At 46.4% G+C, this 19,326-nt stretch overlaps 3 protein-coding genes across 3 annotated transcripts; 2 read left to right on the forward strand and 1 right to left on the reverse strand.

Annotated features, from left to right (window-relative positions):
- Nucleotides 1-640: 640 nt before the first annotated feature.
- DEU56DRAFT_919346 (uncharacterized protein) lies at nt 641-4,575 on the forward strand (the record flags this gene model as incomplete). The annotated part of the gene is made up of 13 exons (XM_041358260.1): nt 641-809; nt 869-910; nt 980-1,057; nt 1,117-1,454; nt 1,499-1,717; nt 1,774-1,953; nt 2,012-2,208; nt 2,262-2,472; nt 2,520-2,686; nt 2,746-2,842; nt 2,891-3,094; nt 4,199-4,399; nt 4,453-4,575. The coding sequence occupies 13 exons, from the start codon at nt 641-643 to the stop codon at nt 4,573-4,575; spliced, it is 2,226 nt and encodes a 741-aa protein (XP_041201690.1).
- A 3,285-nt stretch (nt 4,576-7,860) lies between these two features.
- DEU56DRAFT_761629 (uncharacterized protein) lies at nt 7,861-9,657 on the forward strand (the record flags this gene model as incomplete). Its single annotated transcript, XM_041350567.1, has 6 exons — nt 7,861-8,025; nt 8,089-8,454; nt 8,512-8,769; nt 8,826-8,960; nt 9,028-9,373; nt 9,437-9,657. The coding sequence occupies 6 exons, from the start codon at nt 7,861-7,863 to the stop codon at nt 9,655-9,657; spliced, it is 1,491 nt and encodes a 496-aa protein (XP_041201691.1).
- A 727-nt stretch (nt 9,658-10,384) lies between these two features.
- DEU56DRAFT_932624 (uncharacterized protein) lies at nt 10,385-11,498 on the reverse strand (the record flags this gene model as incomplete). Its single annotated transcript, XM_041358738.1, has 6 exons — nt 10,385-10,476; nt 10,593-10,934; nt 11,088-11,091; nt 11,166-11,195; nt 11,218-11,351; nt 11,435-11,498. 6 exons carry the CDS (start codon nt 11,496-11,498, stop codon nt 10,385-10,387), a joined length of 666 nt encoding a protein of 221 aa, XP_041201692.1.
- Between the last annotated feature and the right edge of the window lie 7,828 nt (nt 11,499-19,326).

Raw genomic sequence — 19,326 nt, forward strand, 5'->3', positions numbered from 1 at the left:
ATCCTTGCAGATATTGGAATTCACCCACCTGGAAGACTGGAGAGCATCATAGAGTAGCCTTTCTCCTTAGTCCATTGGAGGTCTGAATATTCGTCAAATAGAGAATAAACAAGAGAGCATACATACCTGGAGATTGCGCTTCAAACAACCCCTTCGTGAGATCTCCGAGTTCCGACAGAGCGACCCCTTCGCAGCTTCCTGCGCGCCTGCGGCGTGCTGGCCCCTTCACATGACCATATTTTCGCCACAGATATGATAAGATTGATATGTTATTCCAACGTAAGTGTGGTCTATTTTAATCATTTAGGGCGCAAACACAATCTATTGAGTTTGAATGTAATAGCACCTGCACCATCATTATGTTCCATCTTGTTCTGAGCCGCCATCAACACATCATTGTCGCATGTATCCCTCTGGCCTCCAAATGTGCCTCTGTCAGGTCGGGTCAACAGTGGCAGATTATTAGTCTCATCCACGTGTCTTATTATGATGCAGTCATGCAGGCAGATTGACGCATTGTAATCGTGTGTGAGTTCCATAATTTAAACACCTCTCACATTGTTCTCACTGTACTCTACCAGTACTCTACGTGCCTAACATTGCAAACTCTTGTGAGCATTGCACGGAGCACCACTGCAGCATGTCTGCCCGCTTGCAATATGTGCTGGATGACAAACAGCAAGTATGTGATACCTGTGGATGCAGTTTTAGGCCCAAAGGCTTCAACAGTCACCGAAGAGCCTGCGAGCAACGAGCGAGAGAGTCAGAAGAAGACATGGACCTATGGGCTTCGATCCCACCTGTACAAGGTGAGTGGATCAATACTAATACAATTCTACTAATACTAATGTAACTCTGCTTTTTACAGCTGCTGTGCTGGCCCTGTCTGTACAAATCGCAAACATTGATGGTGAGTTTTCTATCTCAATTTGGACATTTTAAAACTAATTCAAGGTTGCTGCGGCATGGCCTACAATAGAACAAGCCTGGATTGACCACGGCTATGATGATGATAATGACCACAATCAAGATAACGCTGATGTTGATATGTCATCAGGTAAGTTTCCATTAGTCAGTCAGTATATGGTGTGCTGAGATCTTGACTATGTTGCTTAGATCGCTCCGAGTTTGATAATGTCCCTGAATGTGCTGTGGATGATATTCGCACTGAGTTTCACCCGCACGCAAGGATCACAACGCGCATTGAAGCATTCTCCAATTTCACACGACAGCGCCACTATGAGCCACCCCGCCCAGATCGCCAGCCTTGGCTCCCGTTTCGATGTCAACTTGACTTCAAGGTTGCAGAGTTGGCACATGAAGCTGCACTCACCCACGAGCAAACGACACGCCTCATCTCATTGGTTCGGCGCGGTAGAACTGAAGACTTCACACTTAAGAATTATGCTGATGTTCGGAATACTTGGGAAGCAGCATCACATTGCTTGACACCGGTAAGTATCTATGCTTGCTGTTGCACGTCATCTGATTTGTCCAGTTCGAAAAGGATACTATTATGGTGCCGCTAAATGGCAACAACATGGAATACACGGTGTACTTTCGCTCCCTTTGGGATTGGGGGGTAGATCTCCTGCGACACCCTAACCTCGGCCCTCATTGCGTTTTCGATGCCCAGCGACTATCAAAATTCGATGGAGACTCATTCGTTAGGTTCATTGATGAACCATGGACCACAGATGCATTCTGGGAATGCCAGGTATGTATTTTCATGCTGTATCATGACATACTATTGATTTAATGAATATTTCATAGTCCCAGATCCCTCTGGACACGAAACCATTAGCATTCATCTTGTACGCCGACAAGTCGAAGTTGTCATCATTTGGGCGCGATAAAGGATATCCTGTAATTGCTCGCTTAGCAAACCTCCCCATTGCCATCAGAAATGGAAATGGGGTTGGTGGGGGACGGGTAGTTGGATGGCTCCCATTGGTACGTTTCAACATCATTTATTACAAATTTACATTGAGCGCTAACCATCACTCCCTAGGCCAAAGATGACCCAAAATACAAAGGCACACCACAATTCACCAACTTCAAAGTCGCTGTATGGCACACAGCTATCAAGAAGGTGCTTGCATCGATTATACCACCTTCGAAAGATGGCCAATGGGTGAATTGTTGGGACAATATTGCGAGACTCTTCTATATGCTGGTGTTGATACTGTCTGCGGACTATGAGGAGCAGTAGGCTTTCATTTTATGTTTATAGATACATTATTTAACTTTTGATGTTTTAGGAGTGTAATGTCACTCACTCGAGGCATCATGAGCAACTTTCCATGCCCGATCTGTCTGATCCCCAAGGACAAATTGTCTTCTGTCATGCCCCACAACTATACTCTTCGCACAAGCCAGGCAACGGCAACCCTTTTGATCGAGGCAAGGGCAGAGCACCGTAAAGGACAGTGGGAGGTGATACTTAAGAGCCAGTCAATTTGCGAGGTTGATGTATGATAGCATTCAATTTAATTTATTGTCTCTCACTTGACTTTTAGAACACATTTCACAATATGAACCCCAAGACTACTGATGTTCACCGCGCACTATGCTATGACCACCTCTATGTTGTCCTCCGAGGTCTTTTTGGGGACCACATATGGCCGGAAATGCAGCTACTAATTGGCCCTTTGGGACGCAACTTGGTTGCGAAAATTGACGAGAAGTAAGCTTGTTAAGTTTCACAACACAATCCAGTCTCACTTTTCACTCTATATCTAATAGTTTTGATGCACTGCCACATTGGCGCAATCTGAATCACTTTGATGCTGTGATGGCTATAACATTCACTGATGGAAGTAAATACAAAGACATTTTCAAGGTAATTGATCTATTATCTATTAAGTCGAGTGTCTTCTACTAATATTAGGGCTATACGCTGTTGAATCAGCTGATCACGTTTGCAGCTCACAATGTTCTTCTGAACGCTGGTGAAACTAAAATCACCTACCTTCTCCTTCGATGTATCCATGCCTATCTCGAGGTGGACCTGTATGCAGCATTAGAGGTACATACCACGACAACGATTGCTGCAGGACGAGAAGCACTTCAGGACTTCTCAGAGCTTATGAATGTTAGAGTTTAAAAGTCCAGTTGCAAGACCAAAAAAAGACCGCAACCAGACCAAAACCGGACCAAAAAAGACCAGACCTTGGTTGCCAGTTGCCTCAGGTCCAGAAAAGTCCGGTTGCAGTTGCCTAACTTTTGTGAAAAATGAAAGACCGGTCCATTGTGGGACCGGTTGCCTATATATGGGTAGTACTCATCTAGGCAATTCTATCGGTGGTCTGACCTTCAAAATCGGTTGAGATTTGGGAAAGTTACAAGCATTTTAAGAATGGCTCGTATAAATCTGTGGGGCGTGTTTTTAGGCTTGTTGGCACTGAACCAGGGATTGATTTCCAAGCTTAAAAACCTTTACCAGTGTGTTCGTAGACCTCAAAAATGGTATGGAACATCAAATTTAGATAACTCTTGATGATTTATCATGCTCCAAGACTAGCACAAAGATCAGACATGTTAGAATGGCGAGTCAAAGTCAGTCAAAATCACTGATTGGCTCATAACTTACCCAAATCTTGAGTGTTTGACAAGGTACGAGTAGCTATAGTATCGCCTTGACTAGCAGCACATATTTTGTCAAGACACCTAACCCTTATAACAACTTTTATTTTTCAAAGACAAGCCTGATAACGATTTTTTGTCAAGCTTATATCTTGCTTATATCTTACCCTATTGACAAGATAAGACTAGCTATAGTATCGCCTTGACTAGCAGCACATATTTCGTCAAGAAACTTAAGCATAGTAATGACATTTCATATTTGACTCACATGCAGGGCGGAGTTTAGGAACCCTTTTTTATAATGCTCATATCTTGCTCAGATCTTAACCGTTTACTACAAGAATTAGACCGTTGGAATCGTGGGAAGGGGTACTACACTGCCACAGGACCAGTTGTGGTGGCAACCGGTCTAAAACCGGTTGCAGGACTGCAAAAGACCACAAACATCGGTCTTTATGGTTCGCTGATATCGTAGGAATAAAAAGACCGGTCCTGGTCCGGTTGCCTCCAAATAAGGCAAAAGACCGGACTTAACCGGACTTTTAAACTCTAATGAATGTACATTATAGTAGACTTTCTTGACGACCCTTTCACTTTCAGATTGATTTGTTAGAAATATATTCGAAAGTCACAAGCTGTGCGGCCAGACAAGAACTGGTCATTCCCAAAAAACCATCTAGCCGCCCACCTGTTTGACGACATCAAGGCCAAGGGAGCGACCCAGAACTACAACACGAAGCCGAATGAGAAGTGTCACGGTCCCCTAAAGGAGTCATATCAACGACGGACTAATTTCAAAGATGTTGCACCACAGGTTCGTCATCCTATTTTTGATATTGTTGTTTTAATCTAGGTTATTACATACAGATTTTACGTGCAGACCATTGGTCTCTTGTTTCTGAGTTCATTCGTGACCGACTGGATGCACTGGACGCATACAATGCTCAGATGGCCGAAGATGGGACCAATGAGACCAACCTGTTACACTGAAAGCGTAGACTCAGGTAAGAGCTCTGTACTAAGTCTTAACGTAAGACGAAGATAATGCAGAGGTTCGTTTATCGTTATCGTTGAGGTCAAAGCTTGGTGACAAGAGTCGGCAAGTGAAGACAAGACTAATGGTATCAATCGAGTAAGGACACTAAGACGAAGAGTCTTTAGTGAAATCATATACAAGAGCTGTCTTGCTCAAGGAAGGTCTATCAGAATACTGAGTAGATTCAAGTTAAAGAATACAGGACAAGACAATCGACTACTTATAGGTAAAGGTCAGTTCAGGGCAGGGCTACCGAGGCAAAGGTAAGGGTACAGGGCACAAGATAAGAAGTACGAGATAAGACGGGGATCAAGGATGCTGTACAAGAAGGCGATGAGACGTCATAAGGCAGTACATGATAGGAGAAAAAGATAGGGGGGTACAGTCCGAAGCATGTTATCGTAACACAACCCCGATAATGACCTCCCGTCCAACTTTCACATCAGATTCGGATTGAAGCAACCGAAAAAGCCGCTTGAGACCATCGAGGAACAACATATTGACAATCCTTCCTTCAGGCGGTTCCACACAAAGCTCAATGCATTTTTAAACGCCTTACCGGCAGTTACGCAGCAGGTGAACATGTTACCTTTGGATACAGTAAGTCAAATGTAAATGTCAGCGCTCACACATGACTGATTTTGAGCAGATAACAGAGTTTCAATTCCTCAAGGTTAACTATGAGTCACTAGTTGATTTCTGCTAGGCCACAGACTATCTTCATTGCAGCCCGAGCTTCCACAATTATCCCCGATATGACTGTGCCATCATTAACACCACAACTGGCATTTTTTTTCACACCTCCTCTTCCTCTTTACATGTGTTGTTCATGACACATCCTATCCCATTGCCCTTATACATCCATACGATGCACCAATCGGGAGGTGTTACCAGAAGGACAGACACCTAAAGCTTTGGCGTGTTAGATCGCAACCAAGAGAAACCGCTAGCGAGTTCATACTAGCAGAATCAATCATCCGAGGAGTTGCTCTCACTCCTGATCCCACTACACCTGGTGACTTTCTCATTATGGACACAGTAGACAGCGACATTTTTCTGCGCATGAAGCAAATGCACCTTGCAGCCGGGCACTGATCCTTGTATCATTATCCTATCTCATGATACTATCTCACTCGTATTTCTAACTTGTTTTAAGGATGGGATTCACCTGAGGATGGCACCAAATCGTCCATGGTTACTCCAGGTCAATCTGTTCAGCAACACTGCAAAATCGTCGATGGTTACTCCAGGTCAATCTGTTCAGCAACAAAGCTGAGCGCTTGCTGCAAAACCATCAATGGTTACTCCAGGTCAATCTGTTCAGCAACAATACTGAGCGCTTGCTGCAAAACCATCAATGGTAACTCCAGGTCAATCTGTTCAGAAACAAAGCCAAGCGCTTGGGGGGAGGGGGGGTGGTATCACGTTATTCAGATCTGCCTTCGTGACGTCAAATTGTCAACGGTTACTCCAGGTCAATCTGTTCAGCAACAAAGCTGAGTGCTGAACGCTTGCTGTCAAAGGAAGGTTGTGACCAGCTTTGAAGGGGGGGGGGGTGTCACCAACAGCCTATTAGGTGAGTCTTGTTAAGTTCTACCTACTGTTACAGTAACATGAAGCCCCTATCTTTTTTCTGACCCTATCACTTCTTCACCTCATCACGACATCACACCTTCACCTTTTCACGATTCACCATGATGCTTGACGCACTTCCTGATCCCCGCCGACCCTGACCTTCTGTGATAGAAGCTAGATGCTTCCATCTGGACCCTTGATCTATGGCCTCATGGCCTTACTTCCTTTTCCCTTGATGTTCCCACTGAACCCTGACCCTGACCTCATGGACTCCTGCCTGATCTTGCCTACCCGATATATCTTTCTTGACTCTTGTACGATTACCAGACCTGCCCTAAACACTGTGATCTTTACCTATATATAGTCAATCCACTTGTACTATTATTCCTTAACTTGATTCTACTGGGTTTAACCTTGACTTGTATATTCTCTTGAGTTAACTCTCTTGAGTCTGATCACGAACCCTCTATACTCTTGGATCGCTATCCTTGAGTCGATACATCTTCTCTTAGACCGTTTGTCTTTGAGTCGATACTGATCCCTCGTCTAGACTTAACCGTCGAACACGAAACCCATCTTCAGCCATTGCCTTAGAAGCTTACCTCCCTTTCCCGTTCTGTCACAATCTGATGGCTTAGGCTACCAGGTATATTGATGTTCAAACGATACATGACATGATAGCTTAGGACCGTTGTCCTTCGCTTACCAATCCCAGTCCGACTACGACCATTGTCGTAACACCTACCACATATTCCACTCAAATGTCTATCTTCAGCATGGTCGCCTCTCCGCACCAACCACAGCCCAGGTGAGTCTCATTTAGTTCTACCTACCACATATCCCACTCAAATGTCTATCTTCAACAGGGCTGCCTCTCGGCACCAACCACAGCCTCCAGGTGAGTCTCATCTAGTTCTATTACCTACCGTATATCCCACTCAAATGTCTATCTTCAACAGGGCCGCCTCTCGGCACCAACCACAGCCCCCAGGTGAGTCTCATCTAGTTCTATTACCTACCATATATCCCACTCAAATATCTATCTTCAACAGGGCCGCCTCTCGGCACCAACCACAGCCTGTTACGCATGTTGTGCTTGAGGGCCTGTTCACAACACAACCACGTAAATGCCGCGACACTACTGTTTCATCATAGCACCCTATCCACACCAAGACCAAGACCCTTCACATCGCACATTGAGTTTAATTGCTCCTACCATCAACCGCACTTGCGCCGCTAACACTGGTTTTGGTGCAGATGAGAGTAATATTGCAGCGTCCTTGTTTTAAATTAACCATTCAAATGAGTCCATTCTCATGGTCTGAGTCCACAGCCGGTCATCTGATGTCATTGAGCACATATCAAGGTTGGTCGATTTTACGTGCATTATGTGGTGTTGGCTGATACTCATTAGAAGCGCTTACTCTTGCTCTAATTACATCTCCAGCAGCTCGTCAAGGTCCCGAAGTTGCCATCAACATGCAGTTTGTATGACTACAATGATAGTCATGTGTTCACAACATGTCCTCCATGCCGGTCCAAGATGTTCTGACTGTCATCCCAACTGCATAGTATAAATTGTAGCTGGTGTTGTGCTGTCGGTACGAGCACCACATTGATCATAAGTGTTGCTGATCTTGTTGCCTCCCTTTAGACTTGTCATCATGTCTCAACTCGAAGCAACTCAACACCGCACTGATGAATCTTCATCTGATGAGAGGACTGGATCCACGCGCAGTGTCATTCAAGGGTCAATTTCTAATCCTATTCAATGTCAGGCTACCAGTGCGACTGAACCAAGACTGTGCCATTCCACTCACAAAGTGGAAGTGAGTGTGAAAGTACATGATCCCATCTCGTGTTGCTAACTGAAGCGCTGTTGATGTCTGCAGGGGGTCAAGAATGCACAGCTTGAAAACCAGGCGCTGAAGGAAAGACTGCGCGCTGTGGAGGAACAGAATACGGTACTATTGGCCAATAAGGGTCGCCGCAAGAAGGACATTTCTGTTTCCGAAGATATTCTAGCCTTTGAAGTGGAACTCAAGGTCTGCGCAAAACGATATGGTCTCACAGTCAACATGTTCCCTCCACCAGCAGCCCTGCTCAAAACGACACTTCCCAACCCTGCACTGCCATTCAATACAGCTGCTCGGTACACCACGAAAGGTTCGCAGGAGATCGCAGTTCTGGCGGAATTGTACAACATGCTCCCTCAGCACCTGCATCATCTGGTGCCGATGAATCATTTTTTCAATGTGGTAATAATCTATTTATTCGTAATTAACATGCCACATCTTACTTAACTTTATCTACAGTTCTCCAAGGCAGTCTGTGCTGGCCGCGCCTCCGAGCTTAAACAGCTCAGGAGTGTCACTGGCCAGATTTTTGAACTTCCCCAACATTACTTTGCCATCTCACACACTCATGACACAGAACCTGAGATCCAGCAGCTCCTTGGTATCACTGGCAAGGCCGGCAAGTCATATCCCCTTTTGCCACCTCTATTGTTTCCAGGGAATATTATTGATCGCAGTCGTAAAACACTGTTTGGTAACTGGCAACCTATAGCTAAGGTGCGCCATCATTTAATTTTTTCAAATCTAAACTACACTAATATTTAAATTAACAGACACTGGCCTGCTGCCTCAAGGGCAGGACATCACTCTCTAATGGGAGCAGACAACAGGGCGGTGCTCCACCCAATGCAGTCAAGTGGGGTGTTATGGCGGTAACGCCCGGGGCTATGGCTTGGGCGCTCGTTGCAGTAAGTCCAGGCTCTTTTTCACCCTGCTCATCTTGGCTGATTTGATCTTCAATGCACACTTCTATAGAACATCTTTATGTTATCACCTGACCAGGAATTTCCCCAAGAAGGCAAGGGGAAGACCTCGAGAATTAACTACAGCACGGTCTTTGCGTTCTTTAAAGAACTTCTGGTCTGCGACTGGGAGAAGCCTCACCTAAAGGAGATTACAAAGCATATCAATACCTTCGTTTTTGAACATGCTTCTCGCCCCTCTCACGATCTTAATAGCAGGGATTCCACTGATGATCTTCAAGAAGAGATGCACTTTGCTCAACTTGGATTGGCGGCAGATGCAGAAGAGGACCCATCTGACCCTGACCTGGACACGAGTATCGATGTCCTCGCTAAAGCTGCGGGAATGATAACTATAGGTGAATCGGACGGGGCTCCTGGTCCAGGACTTCCTACTACTTGACCATCGACTATCACCACAGTGTCAGCCCTCACTACAGCAAGCCACTCTTCATCAGTCAGCAGCAGTCAGCCGGTTTTTCACAAACCAGTAGCGGAAACAGAGGTGATAGTAATTGAAGAGACTGATATTCAGAAGATGAAGTCTAAAGCAGGTCGGCCCAAAAAGTCGAAGGTGGTGTGGGAAGGGGATAATGGTCCAGGTGAATCTGTCCCCCAGCGACGCGGCCGTTCGAAGAAATAGGTATCATAATGATATGAAGTGTCCCACTATGCTAGATTTTTTTTTACATTTTCTTATCCCGACGTCTGTTACGATAACATACTTCGGACCATACCCCCTATCTTTTTCTCTTATCTTGTACTGCCTTATGACGTCCTATCATCTTCTTGTACAGCATCCTTGATCACTGTCTTATCTTGTATCTCTTATCTTGTACCCTGTACCCTTACCATTGCCTCGGTAGCCTTACCCTGAAGTGACCTTTACCTATAAGTAGTTGATCACCTTGTCCTGTATTCTCTAACTTGAATCTACTCAGTATTCTGATAGACCTTCCTTGAGCAGGATCGCTCTCGTATACGATTTCACTTAAGACTCTTCGTCTTAGTGTCTTACTCGATCGATACCATCAGCCTTATCATTACTTGACGACTCTTGTCACCAAGTCTTGATACCAAACGATAACGATAACGAACCTCTGCATTATCTTTGTCTCACGCTGAGACTTAGTACAGAGTTATTACCTGAGTCTACGCTTTCAGCGTAACAACATCAAATTGTCTGCTCCTAGCTAGTATACTACAAATAAAATACAAAGTTCATGCCGCCGCCCTACAAAAGACTTTGCAATCTGTGTGTGGTAATTATGTCAGCATTGCAAGGCTTTGAAGCACACTTTTCAGCTCTTTTTTTCTCTTTCAAACTCCAATGTCAACTTCATCATAATGATTGTTGAATCTGTCTCCCTTCAATCTTGCCCAAACTTATTACTAACTATTATAATATCTCGGCTGCCATTGTCTGATTCAGAATCAAGAGCAGGTCCGTTGATCATCATGTCTGAATGCTCATTATTATGTGAAGTCTGACTAATTGAGAATTTTTGACAGCCGCATTGACAATAGAAGCACCGACACCTACCACAAGCTTGGTCCAGGGTCCAGGACTTCACTCACGACTCGACTCCCATGCGTTTGTTACAGCCTTAATCTTATCTAGATGTGCGACGACCGCCATATTTCGGACGACCCGTTTCAGTGCCTGCTTCAGCACCAGACAATCTGCATAGGACACCTTTTTAATAGCATCCGACTCGCCAGTTGCCGCTGATTCACCACACTTGACATTGTGCCTGGATAAGAAGATGTCGTCGCAGGGGACAATTTCCCCGGGTTCTAATAATGCTATGTCGCCGACTACGACTTCCTGTGCGCACAGCACCCAATCGACTGGAGGTTCACCTGCAGGCTGTGGTGTGCCAAAATCTTGAAACAAGCCAAGTGCAAGAGAAACAACCGCTGCAATAGACAACAAAACCTTGAAACACAAAGGGAATGAAGATTGAGTTTGACGGGCATCCTTCTGCCACACGCGTGCAAAACGCTTCATCTTACATTAGATGCTGCACTCCATCGTGCTGGCCAGTTCGATGGTACGTAATAGGTACATACTTATCTGAATCAGCATTAACAGGTGCAGCAGGCATCATCACTGTCAAACAATCTTCAAACAACTCACAGACGGCACACTAAGTTAGACTCATCCTTCCCCCCAAGGCCCTAGAAAATACAACCAAGATACCCCAATGGCAGTGGATCTGCCACCAACACCCCCAGCTGATACCATACCGCATGTAACCAACTCTCCACTTTTTCCATCACACATTTCCTCAGTGCACATCCCTCTCCCCTCACACCCGCTCAGCTTGCCCCTCTCTGCATAATTGCTTCGGTCAATTTTTACACCGTGCTACATGAAGTTCAGCCTTCCTCCAAGCCCGAGGGTTTTCCAACCGCACCAGACGTGATGTGGACCGATAGTTCACTGCACCCCACTGTCTCCGAGCTATTGCCATACCACATGCGAGCTTGTTCGAGGGGTATATCACCTCATTCACACTTATGCTGTCTCTGAGTTATTCCTGATCTGTACATGAGCTCGTTCGAGGGGGGGGTGTATTGGTGTGGGAGAAATCGTAGAAGTCCGCTATAGTGATAGTGTACCGATCCTGCTGGGTGCGAGAATAGTAGTCGACCCAAGGGGATAGCTCTGAGAGCAGTTCCTCAAGTATGAGCGAGGGGAACAGTGAAGAAGGAAGTGATGCGCTAAAGACAGAACAGCTGGGTATGCGAGGAGATGCAGAGATGCGTGGATGCGTGGAGATTAGTGATGTGCACAGCCCAGCTCGGCTCAAAAGCCGGGGCCACGGCTCGGCTTGATGGGGCTCAGGCTCACTGAGATCACAGTCCGGGCCTTCCTTGACGGCTCAGGCTAGGCTCGGCTTGGCCTAGGCCTAAGCTGCGGCTTGCTATACAAAATATAAACTGGTCACGGGTCGTTTGGTGATGTCATTAATGGCTGTGGAAAATGCGCGGGCATCAAAGTACATGAACGAGCGTGACCGATGTACTAGGACGATGTGTCTCAGTGATGTCGTAGTAGTCTGACAACCTTGTACACTATGTTCTCTTCCCAAATCAGCAACTGCCTCTGACTAAGCTTCGGAAACCACCGTGAGACCCTTCTCCTCGTCCCTGAGGTCCTGTGAACCCCTAGTCCATGCACCCCCCTAAAAAAGAACCGGTGCCGCCCTCGACGCCCTTTCTCCCTTCTATTCCCCATTCTTCTCTTCTTCTATTTGCCCTTCTTCGTCATCCTTTTCTTCGTCATCGTCTTCTCCTTCTTCGCATTCTTCTTCTTCTTCCTCTTTCTCCTCATTTCTCTCCTCTTCCCTTTCTACCTCTTCATCGTCTCTCGTTGTCTCGTATATCTCCTGTTTCTTCGCTAGTTGTGTGCCAATTCTAGGATTAAATGTTCGTAATCTTCTTGCACTGAACTCTCCTTGTATTGGTCGTCCTTCCAACGTCTCCAGTTTGTACGAATTCCGATTCCTTGACTGAATTCTCCGCGGGACCGACCACTTCGGTACTAGCTTGCGTTCCGTTTTAAAGGTATAATCTAAATCATTGCGATACACTTGAACCAGTTGACCGATTTTGAAAGTAACCTCACCAGGCCTCCGCTGTAACAACTTTGTGTCGAACACCGCCTTCCGCCTAATGGCATGACGGACCGTCTCTTCGTAACCATCCAAGCGCTGTTGTTCCACATACGCAATCTGTGTCAATGCATCCGTTTGCCTAAGTATCGAGGTGCTGTCCTCTATTCTTGTTCTCGGCGTGTTCGCTACTAACCCCAGAAGTAGTTCCTTAGGTGAAAATTTCAGCGTTGGCAACAATCGATGGTTTAATGCATGGACCGCATCATCAAGATGATCCGGCCATGTTACCGGTAATCTATCCCATGCTGCTTCCTGCTGTTCATCGTCTTCTCCAATATTCGGTGTGCATAATTGTTTTAAAACGTGCAGCAACAGCTTATTAGTTCCTTCCACTAGGCCATTCACCCATGGCGAGTACGCGGCCACTATATGCACCTTACACCGTCTTGCCTCGCATAGCGCTCGTACCGCTTCATTATTGAAATGTCTTCCCCCATCCGCCATAAAAGTCTCCGCTGGTGTGAACGCATTGAATATGCTGTTCAAACTATCCATTGTCGTCTTCGCACTGCCTGCCGTCTTGTATTTGAACACCCAGGTATGTTGTGAAAACACATCGAGGTACACTCCCAATGTGTGATATCCGCTCTTCCCCTTAGGGAGCGCAAGATAATCGCCCACTAATAACTCGAATGGGTGCCTCCTGGTGATTGGTTCTAATAGTGAGTGTAAGTGCGTTGGACCGAAACTTTTACACTTAGCGCAGTTTCTGATAGCTTCCATGATTGATGCGTCCAACTTTGGACTACAGAACTGGTCCAATAGTGTCATCTTCACCGCGTCTCTTCCCCAGTGGCCTCCCTCCATGTGCGCTTTTTCCGCTAATATCTTTGCTTCTTCTTTTGATATACACTCTACCTTAGCTCTCGCCCTCGTTTCTGTGCCCCCTTTCAAGTGCCACAGCTTCCCTTCTTCGATAACGTATTGTGACGCTCTATGTCTTGCGCGTCGTTTCTCTCGTACGTTCCTTTCCTGATCTAAATTACAGATAGCGTCAATAACCTCCACAAACACCGGCTCCTTTGCCAGTCGTGTTCGCAAACTCTCTATCTCCGGGCTCGTCGTTGTTATCAACATTATATCATTCGTTAGTCCAATTCTCGCTTCCCAATCCTCACTCACCGTCCACTCACTTCCGTCTCCTACCGCTGGTAGTATTCCTTCCCATTTCCTACTGAGTCCGTCCGCCACCACATTCAACTTCCCCGGAACATGTCTCACGTCCACGATATTATACGCCAATATACCTTCCCGCCAGCGTGCGTGCGCTACATTTAACATTGGGTTTAACAACGTATCCTTAAGTGCGTTGCAGTCCGTTTCGATCTCTACTGGGAAGCCCCATATTATACCTGAAAATTTATCTAACCCAAATTTCAGTGCCGCAAACTCTAACAAATATGATTTGTACTTCCTTTCCGTTTGCGATGTCCTTTTCGACGCAAAACCTATTGGGTGCATTCGCTCGACCCACTTCCCATTAGGTGCTTGTACCTTTATCCGCTGTGATAGGACTGCCGCGAACCCTTCTATACATCCATCTGATGTTACTACGAATACTGACCCATCATACCTTGGCGCTTGTAATACTGGTCTCGCTGTAATAGCTGCTTTTAAATCTAGAAATGCATTAGTGTGTTCTGCGGTCCAATGTTGATCTAATCCGAAATCCGTCATCGCCTTTCGATACGCCGTCTTGCTATACGAGTTTCCTATTGGGACTTTGAGTAACAAGTCCCGCAGTGGGCCTTCTCGTTTGGCGTATGCTTTTATTAATGATCTGTAAAATCCTGTTAGCCCTAAAAACGACGTTAGTCCCATCGCATTCGCTGGCCTCGGCCAATTGACGATCGCTGTTAATTTAGTTAAATCCGGTTTTACCCCGTCTTTCCCGATCGTGCCCCCCGCAAACTCCGTTTCCGATACGCAAAACTTTGTTTTTCCTGGGGCTATTGAAAACCCGCACTCTCTAAACCGAGTAAAAATGATGGTTAGTTTGTTCATCATATCCCTAAACGTGTCAGCTGCGCACCCCCCATCATCCATAAACAATTCCATAAAGTACGTTACCAATAAATCGTGAAGTCTTGCTGCCAATATGTCGCAGAATGCTGTTGGCGCCCCTGTAATCCCCATCGGCATCCTCTTATACCAAAAATACCCCCTTCCCTCTACATAAAAGGCCAGATATGGTCGCCATTGTTCTGGTACCTCGACCGCGTAATATCCTGCCGCGAAATCGAATATCGAAATATACCGGTGCCCGCTTAAGCGTTGCTGCTTCGCCAGGATGTCCCCTTGTATCATTGGTGCGACTTCAGTTACCTTATTCAGCTGTGCAAAGTTCTGACATATCCTCCATTTTCTTGATTTGACACTTCCTGTGCTTGCGGTACTTCGCGCTCCAGTAACTCGAATGCCGGTGTCCTTCCCTCGCTCCTACACTGGTCGTTGACCCTCTGCTTCAATTCCTCTTCCGACAGCCCGTTTGTTTCGTGTGCCTTCTGAGCTATAACCGTTGTCGCCGTGCACTTGATCAGCTCCGGTTGTGCTCGTTCCACGATACCCACCTTCAACATTTCTTCCACCCGCTCATTATAGAACCTTGATTGCTCCGGTGTTAATGGTCTCTGGTGTATGCGTAAATTGAATGTCTTGTCCTCTGGTACGTTGAGGTTTATTTGCGCTCCTGTTATCACGTTGACCTCCCGTAATGAAAGCGCGAACACGTCCGCGTTGTCCTTGATGAATTGTTCTACTTCCTGTCGTTCTACTTCGGTAAGATCCTCTCCGATCGTGACTTGTCTAACGATCTCTGATACCCTCTTTGGCTTGAAAGGATCTCCTTGTCTCGTATATATCGACGGGTCTTGATCCGCCGGCGGTAGTTCTGGCAGTTCTCCCAGTAAGTGGTCCACGTGTTCTGGTGTCTCCTGCACGCTGATAACTCCAATCCCAATTTCCTTCTCTACCTTCTCGACTTGCCCACTGCTTTCCGCTCTCCGCCAAATCTGCTTCACTCGTTTCCTATCTCGACGCCAGTTTTGATGTCCCGCCGGTTTCCATTGTCCCATTGGAACCCATGATTCTTGGTGCTCCGCTATCTCGTTAACTTCTCGTTTTTCACCATTATTTGAAGCTGACAAGACTTGCCTCGAGGGGGGTGTATCTGAACCCCCCATTTCATTCTCCCATTGTTTGTTATCCAACGTTAAGCTCGTTCCTCCGTTCGACATGTTCATGATTTGATTTCGCAGCGTGATTCCCTTATTTTGATCCGCGATATCGATCGTGTCCATCTCGTATTCGTGTTTCGCCCTGAACCTCTGTAGCATTGGTTTTCCGAAAAGGAATCCCCATCCTCCGCCGCTATCAAATACCTCAAACTCTCCCTTTGCTCGCACTCCCTCAATCTCTATCATTCCCTCCCATTTCGCTAACGAGTTCACTATGCTTCCATTCGCCATGCGCAGTTGTCGTTTCGATTGACTCCAATTATGCAATCAATGTTTGACTTTATCGAATATCGATACGCACATTGCCCCGACCATTGCTCCATCGTCAAAGAGCGCTCTAACTCTGACGATTTCTCCTTTTGGACCCTCCAACGAAATCTGATGTACGAATGGAATCGTTTCGTTTGCCTCTGCTTGTTGTCTTGTTGTCGTGACGTGTCCCGCCGTATACAAGTCAACAGTTTGCATTGTTTCTGCTAAGGCGAGTACATGTTCAGCTGGCGAATTATCTATATGGTCCCCGACGAGAGTAGAGCGCGCAATGAAAGGGTCGTCCTTGTGCAGCGCCTCCTCCTGCGCGAGGACCTTGGTTTCGGCCTCCTGTTCTATAATGCTTTGGGTCAGCGTAATACCTCTTTCTACGCTGACCCCTCCCCTTTTCCCTCCATGTGCTCCGGGAGTTCTTCGATCCAGGCTGTATCATATTGCGGTGCTTGATTAACCAACAACGAGATTGGTGTAGCCGTCGCCCTATTGAACGCTCCCAACGCTCTACTCACTATCGCCCTCCATGCCGCTTCCTTTCTTGACAACCTCTCTGCGTTATCCACTGGTAACGGGCAGTTGCGTCCGTTGTGACCGTGTGTTCCGCACGCAAAACACTCTGTCGACCCTATCGCCGCTGTTCCCGGCTTCAAAGGGTACCCCCGTTTCGTGTGTAACACGAGCGTTTTCTCCCCACCTCGTGTTCCATTGCGCGATCTGCGCTCTGTATGCCCCGTGTCCTGCCGCCGTGTCTGGATGATGTACCATTGTCGTAACCAAACGTCTGATCATGGTCTTCATGTCTTCTGTTACTACAAATGGTTGTTGTGCTTGTGTAGGTTGTCGTGCAAACATGGGTGCTGTATTCTGCTGAACTGATGTGCGTGAATATGTATTATTGCTTTGGGCTACCGGTGTAACTGGCTGTGCAATTGACATCTTGCTGAACTGGCTCTGTAGGTCTTGAAAAGTATTCTGTTGTGTTCGCTGTGGGGTGCGCGTTGCTAAACCTGCCCGTAACGCGTTGAGGTCCAAGGTCTTCTGCTCCACCTTCTCCACGAGCCTGACCCCGTTCAACTTGGTTACCGCCTCCGTAAATTCTGCCCAATCCTTATACTCGTCTTCGACTAGCATGTCTTTGATAATGGCTGGTAATCCTCGTCTTACCTGCCATATCATCGATGTATGCTGCGCAATTCCTGCGTTCGTAGCCAGCTGTATGGCTTTCGCTGCCCACGCTACGTGCGACCAACACTCCTTGTCGTATAACGTTGTTTTCTTTCCGACTTCTTCGTTCTTCAGCACGTGTTCCAATAACTCCAGCTCATCCTCTGCTTTGGTTTTCTTCGCTATCGTTATCGGTGGCCATCGTGTCTTGAACGCCGCTGTAAAAGTCGCCCACGATGCTTTCTCCGCTGATCCCAATCCTCCGAACCAAGCTTCTGCCTGCGATCCTGTTCCCAAGTAATCCTCAAACGCCTCTATCTTCTCTTTATCCACTTTAACCATTTGTTCTCTCATTGCCCTGTTAAAGGACCTGAAAAAATCTGCGGGGTTCTCTGTTGTCCTTCCATCGCCCTGGAAAATTGTTGGTCTTTCCGTTGGCATCTTGTTTCGTTTCAACGGTGTTGTAGGACGCAAGATTGGTGCTGATACTATGGTTGGGATGAATGTGTCGAATAACGTATCGATATTGAAGTCCGATAGTTCTGATAGCGGTGAGTACTCTTCGATTCTCCGAGCTAATGGAGGTATATTGATTTTCAACTTTGGTATGTCGAATGTTTGTTCTGGGAATGGGATGTAGCTCTTGTCTGCTTCACTATTAAACGATGGGCTTCTTGATCGCTGAGGTGTGTCTAGCGGCGATGATTCGACCGACGTCGTTGTCGATGAGAATTTGCTTCTTAGGTTGGTCCTTGCTTTGCCGTCTTCGTTTCTAATCCGTAGCTGTGGCATCAGCTTGCGACTGCTCTACACGTAAATTGAATGCAATTGAACAGTCCTTTTACCAATTTATACAGGTGTCTTATCAATGACACCTGTGTCTAGCTTGGCCTTCTTCGAATTAGGCTTACTGCGACGTAATTTGGCTGTTGGTCTGCGGAACGTTTCTATTGACCCGAAATTTCTTTGTCTGACCGCTATGCTAGACCGAACTGCTATAGCCACTTGGACGATTCGAATCTTGCACTGTTCACCACGATGTACTAGGACGATGTGTCTCAGTGATGTCGTAGTAGTCTGACAACCTTGTACACTATGTTCTCTTCCCAAATCAGCAACTGCCTCTGACTAAGCTTCGGAAACCACCGTGAGACCCTTCTCCTCGTCCCTGAGGTCCTGTGAACCCCTAGTCCACCGATACAAGCATATGCGTGTTATCTAAGAGTCTGAGCCGAGAACAAGTGAGAAAACATGTGAACCTGCTAGTGCAGCATAACCGATCATTCATACTGACAAACTTTCAAAGGCACTCCATTACCATCTTCTCCAACAACCTGCAGACGAGGCAAAATCCCCCTCACAGCCTCAACCTGAGTATCGCATCTCAAACACGAAGTTCAAGTTCAATATTTCTCCCATGGTTGCGCTAGCTGGCAGAGGCGAGGTGATCCCAAACAGCTCATGAACACGAGAGAATACAAAACAACAATAGTTTGTGTTTTCTACAGTGGCGCCCAATGCCTTCTCATTGTCCCGGTCTTGGATTTGCTGGTCCTCTGAGTCGTGTTTGGTCCTAGGGCCTGTGCTGGCGCTTGTACTAGCATCTGGACATGAAGACAGTAGTGACTCGCTGAGTGCAACTTGAGGTGTCAGAGGAAATCAGATAAAATCACCAGCCTCCAGTGACTTTGAAGAAGATAGGAATAATAACATTACTGAGCCGATAGTCGTAAGCGGTTGGTCCTGTCATCTATGCTGGCTGTGTGATGCAAAGAAGCAAAAGTCGTCAATGGAACGAAGACATCGTTAATACGCAAATGGATAGAATACTTTCAAACAACGATCTTTATATGTGTGGTACACACCAAGGAATTAACAGGTCACTGTGTGAGGTGAGTAATGGGAGGGTTTGTCCCATGCTGAAAAGCGCATGCCAGTGGAGGAGTGAATGAACTATGAAAG

The sequence above is a fragment of the Suillus clintonianus genome (genome assembly GCF_016758775.1).
Source record: "Suillus clintonianus strain FC179 chromosome Unknown DEU56scaffold_163, whole genome shotgun sequence".
Taxonomy (NCBI): domain Eukaryota; kingdom Fungi; phylum Basidiomycota; class Agaricomycetes; order Boletales; family Suillaceae; genus Suillus; species Suillus clintonianus.